The sequence below is a fragment of the Frankliniella occidentalis genome, unplaced genomic scaffold (genome assembly GCF_000697945.3).
Source record: "Frankliniella occidentalis isolate FOCC.00 unplaced genomic scaffold, Focc_3.1 Scaffold63, whole genome shotgun sequence".
Taxonomy (NCBI): Eukaryota; Metazoa; Arthropoda; class Insecta; order Thysanoptera; family Thripidae; genus Frankliniella; species Frankliniella occidentalis.
In genome coordinates this window covers 860,935-863,704 of record NW_026267193.1, presented here as the reverse complement: position 1 = coordinate 863,704, position 2,770 = coordinate 860,935, and the positions used below count along the sequence as shown (strand labels likewise).

Here is a 2,770-nt window from a genome sequence, read left to right as displayed (position 1 = left end):
CATCCAGCTGTCGCGTATTCTCCCGGACACCCGGTATCCGAACCGACTTAAGAAATAAGTCCATTTGGCGTTGTAAATGCTCACGCCCCTCACCCACATCCGGACAAAAATAAAAATCTAAATCAAGAATCTATCTTGAAAGCAGGTGATACAAATTTGAGAATAGGTCTGTTTTCTAATTTTCTCTCATATTTAGGTGTCATTTGTCAATGGCTGCTTGTTATTACTTGCCATTTTGTAATTCAGCGGACTAGCGGCGTTGACGAGCTAAGGGCGGGGCGGGGCAGAGCAGAGCGGCCGCCGTCGGTGGCTTAGTATTGTCTGGTATTGTTGTACAGGGACGGGGCCTGCCCCCTGCCCTGACCTGCCTGACGCAGTATTGTTGGGTAGAGGAAGGAGCCTGAAGCGCGACACTCGGACAGTCACTCACTGATTCCCCTAGCGCCAAATAAATTGTTTTATACAGGGGTTTTGTGGCGCAAATTGCCTACCTTTCAGGCGGCTCTCTAGAGACGACAGGGGGGCGATCGCCCCCCCCCCCTTAATACGCGCCTGCCGACTCATATACCACCCTCGACGCAGTGCCACCACGGACCACGGGCGGTAACCACTACGCCGTCGGAAGTCTACGAGGGGGACGTGGTGAAATGATGGGCGTTGGTGACGAGGGAGCCCTTTGTAAGTGCCCGAGGGTGAGAATGGGCGGCCGCAGCGCTGGGAATTTCGCTTATGGCCCACGGAAAACACAGCTGTCGTTTCCTTGACGTACCCTCCCAACCCCCTCCCCCTTGATATTGTTTTTTTTTCCATCCTTGTTGGCATTTGGCGCATTTGTTGGGAGAAACACGCTATAATTCTCACACACAAACGATAGTATATTTCAAGTGAGAAACACAACAAAATGTTTTACATTTTTTAGTCCAAATAGAAGGGGACGGGGCAGATATTCCTCAACAAAAATGAAACTTAACAAATCATTCCACAATTTCCCAGCGAGGAATGGTGAACCAGTCGGCATTATCACATAAAGTATCATCCCGCATCTCCTGGTGGCAGCCCAGTGAACACCACGCGCAACGACCACCTGTGGAGCAATAGCTTTGCACGTAGGTGGAAAACTCCAGCTCGGGGTTCAAGGACAGGAGTTTCTGCACCGCGCCCCGGTGCAGCGCGTCGTGCGCACACTCGACACTACTTATAGTGAATACGTTGAGGGTGCGTAGGGCCGGCGCGTTGGCAGGCGTGATGCCGAGCAGGAGTTCGTCATTGGCCTCGCCGTGCACCTCCAGGTGCTTGAGCGCCGGCAGACGGGGCAGCGCCTTGAGCAGAGACTGCTGCTGCTGAGGGATGTGGTCCTGGTGCCAATCTTCCACGTTGATTGACAAGTCCTCAAGGTGTGAACGTCCGGTCGCGGCCAGAGCCAGCACAAAATCCATGTCCGAGGAAGGGGCCATGCCGACATATGGTACACACTGGAGCCTCACCTTGAGCAGTTGGGTTGCTCGGCGAAGAAACTCGGCGGTGGCGAGGGCCTCGCCGTCGTACGCTACGCAGAGGTGTAAGAGTCTCAGCTGCTCGCACCCGGCCACGGCCTCCAGCCCGGGCATCATGCCACACCGCAGCCTACGAAGGTGTGGCATTCCCGCTAAGAGAGTAGAGGCTGATGTCGAGATCAGGGGGTAGTAGCCGAGGCTAACGGACTCCAAGGTGGCGGCGTGCGTGGACAGAATTAAGTCGCAGAAGGGCTCCTCGTCCGGGCTTTGCGGATGGTGTTCGAAGCTCTTGAGGGACGCACCGGGAAAGGACCTGTGAAGACCGTCCAATAAAGATGGCGCAAAGCTCAGGAATCCTTCAATTTTTAGCTCCTCTAGGCCTGGCGTTGACGCTACCGTCCCGAGCAACACAGCGGCTTCCACGTCATCCAGGACACTTTTCCAACTACAGGGGCCCAAACTAAGCCTCCGTAGCCGACCAAGCGCCGCCTGGTTGCGGATGACAAGGCTTGCTTGAAGTGCGTCTTTTCCTGACACGTTATTCAAACTCAATGTCAGCTTGTTGACGGCACACCTGGTAGTGGAGTACAACGTGTGGAACTTCTCCAGCGGGACGTTGACGTGCCATGCGCGCAGGCACGGCGCCAGGCGCAGCACAGAGCATTCGTTGTAACGAGGGGTCTCGTCGCCGCAGACGAGTTTGAAGCGCTGGTGCCGCCAAAGCTCCGGGAGCATCGCCAGGGCCCCGAGCCGACGGCACACGAGGCGGCAGGCGAGCAGGTCCTCTATTTTCAGGTACTTCATCACCTCGAGCAGCGCGTCGTCCGGGAGCAGCTCCATGCCCTGGAGGGACAGAGATGCGGTGCGGTGAGCACGCTTGACTAGGCGCGTGTGCAGAAAGGGAGAGGGCTGGGGAGGAGGGATTACTATGTCTAGGTTTCGTGATGACACCTCGGATGATACGAAAAAAATCATTTAAAGTTTGATTGTGTGTGTGGGGGGGGGGGGGCAGGGTCTTACGTCACCTCCCTTTTAATTTGCATCAGACGTGGATTAAGGGAGGGGGGTGATATCCCCCCCTGTGGACGCTAGAGAGCCCCCTGACAGGTAAGAAATCTGTACCACAAAACCCCTGAATGTAGGCAACCGACAATGCTCCCTCTCCCCCCCCCTCTGTCAGCCAGACCTTAATCCGCGTCGCGTCAGTTTTGCATTGCAATCCGCTCATGATTAAGAGCCGCGCCATGACATCCCCACACCAGCAGTCCCCCCCCCCC

General features: G+C 55.8%; 2 protein-coding genes across 2 annotated transcripts in view; both read right to left on the bottom strand.

Moving 5' to 3' along the window:
- Positions 1-2,770, bottom strand: part of LOC113211246 (uncharacterized) — a 24,034-nt gene that overhangs the window by 20,082 nt on the left and 1,182 nt on the right. The gene's annotated exons all lie outside the window — the stretch shown is intronic.
- The window catches only part of LOC113211243 (uncharacterized), a 13,502-nt gene continuing 11,601 nt past the window's right edge, over positions 870-2,770 (bottom strand). The window contains exon 2 of the mRNA XM_052268082.1: positions 870-2,336. Coding sequence (XP_052124042.1) covers positions 975-2,333 — 1,359 coding nt within the window. The 5' untranslated portion in view covers positions 2,334-2,336 and the 3' untranslated portion in view covers positions 870-974. The remainder of the gene's footprint in view (positions 2,337-2,770) is intronic.